Source organism: Austrofundulus limnaeus, unplaced genomic scaffold (assembly GCF_001266775.1).
Source record: "Austrofundulus limnaeus strain Quisiro unplaced genomic scaffold, Austrofundulus_limnaeus-1.0 Scaffold1645, whole genome shotgun sequence".
NCBI lineage: Eukaryota > Metazoa > Chordata > Actinopteri > Cyprinodontiformes > Rivulidae > Austrofundulus > Austrofundulus limnaeus.
Window position 1 is genome coordinate 11,288 of NW_013954047.1, and position 2,075 is coordinate 13,362.

The 2,075-nt window shown below is 40.1% G+C and overlaps 1 protein-coding gene across 2 annotated transcripts in view; it reads right to left on the reverse strand.

Moving 5' to 3' along the window:
• Nucleotides 1–2,075, reverse strand: part of LOC106535986 (MICOS complex subunit MIC60) — a gene marked incomplete at its 3' end in the record, with an annotated part of 15,615 nt that overhangs the window by 5,889 nt on the left and 7,651 nt on the right. The window contains 1 exon segment of one of the 2 annotated variants that reach the window (XM_014033143.1): nt 1,675–1,833. Within the exon segment in view, the coding sequence (XP_013888597.1) occupies nt 1,675–1,833 (159 nt within the window). 2 annotated transcript variants of the gene reach the window in all.

Consider the following 2,075-nt stretch of genomic DNA (forward strand, 5'->3'; position numbering starts at 1 on the left):
GAATAGGACACACTACGTTCAGACCAGGACACACTACGTTCAGACCAGGACACACTACGTTCAGACCAGGACACACTACGTTCAGACCAGGACACACTACGTTCAGACCAGGACACACTATGTTCAGACCAGGACACAGAGCAGACGTGATGTGCCGCACGACCCCTAGAGGCGCGTCCACCACAGACTTTGCATTTAAACTGGCTGCTCCTGCAGCTCAAAACGCATTTGGTGTGAATCCACCATTACTCTCTCGCACTCTCCCATTGTTTTTGTTTCCCAAGCTGCAAAATGTAGTGGGACCGTGATGTGCAAGACCTGTTCATCCATTCACCCCAATGTTTGTCATGTGTGTCTTTCTCCTGAACGGATATTCTAATCTGCAAATTTCGTTCTGCATTTCATCTTTAATGTTGTGTGTGAATGACAAAGCTGATTCTGATTCTAAATTGGACGTCAATAAATATTACTTTATTTAGTTTTGTTCAAATTTAAACTTAGTTAGCTGGAACTGTTTGTATTTTTTTTACGAACTCTGAATCATCCCTAACATCTGTTAATCATCTGCAAATAAAATACACTTTAAAAGCACAGACACAACAACCAAATCATTCACACACAAAATAAACACCTTTGGTCCAAGTACAGAACCCTGAGGACCTACACGTGTCATATTACAGAGTTCAGATCTTACATCATTTACCTGAACAAACTGTTTGCTATGTTTCAAATAACTAGATACCCACTGTAGTGCTGATGCCATATTGATTCAGATTTTGAATGGTGTGGTCAATAGTGTCAATAGAAATATTTTTCTCTGTTTCTGATGCGAGTCAGAAACATGAACAGAAACATTTTTGTACAAAACTTACAGAAAAGTTGTTCTCCAGATTCATATACCATATTTATTCACGTATAATACAATCTTCAGTATAATACGATCATTTTTTTTTATTTTACAAAGCATAAAATTCAAATTACCAGTAACCTGTGTATATTTATTCCTGTGAAAGGCACTACAGTATATAAATAAAACTTTACTTACTTACTTATAATACTGTGCTTGTATATATAATGCAGTGCTCTGCTGTACTTTACTAGTTAGGTTTAGAGGTATGGTGTGAATTAAGTTCTGGTTCAGGTTAGGGTTAACTATAGACCAGTAATGGTTAATTTTACTAGTTAGGTTTAGAGGTATGGTGTGAGTTAAGTTCTGGTTCAGGTTAGGGTTAACTATAGACCAGTAATGGGTAATTATAGGGAAAATGTCTGGGTTAGGGATAAACACAGTTACAAAAATGAATGGAAGTCAATACAAAGTCCTCAGTTTGATGCAAATACAAGGATGTGTGTGTGCGTGGACACATTTTTCCTACATCGTGGGGACCATTTTCTCGAAAAAGCAGCGTCATGGGGACCAATGCCTGGTCCCCACGGGTTCGAATGCAAATTACGGGTTGGGGGTTAGGTTTAGGACCAAGGTGTGAATTGAGTTTAGGTTAATCTTAGGGTCAGGTAGGTACCTGTGAGGTTAATTTTAGGGTAAATGATCAGGGTTTGGCTATAAAATTTCTAAAACCTGAATGGAAGTCAATCCACAGTCCCCATCGGGATATGAAAACCAGACGTGTGTTGTGTGTTGTGTGTGTGTGTGTGTGTGTGTTGTAACCCTACATGCCAGGAGGTTGTTATCTTTCTGGTCCTGTTGGGCCAGGCGAGCTGCCACTTCTTCTCCTGGACGTTCTTTGATTGGTTGTGCAGACCCAGCTGGTTCTGGATCATGATGAGCCATGCTCGAGGCAGAGGGGTGCTCATGGCAATGCTCACAATCCTCTGTGGAACATCAACAAAAGAGAAATAAAGACGTGTTGAAACGGCCAAACGCAGCTCAGACTGTGCTCACGAGGTGAGAATTCCTGCTCCCATCTTAGTAGGTGCTACAAGAGCACCTTTAAAAATAAAAATAACAAACCTAATGCTGTCCTGATGCATCTCAGTAATCCAGGTAAAAAATCAAAGGAAAAAAATTGTATAGGTCCTCTGGACGGGTTCTTCTTTAATGAAACGTTTCGTCT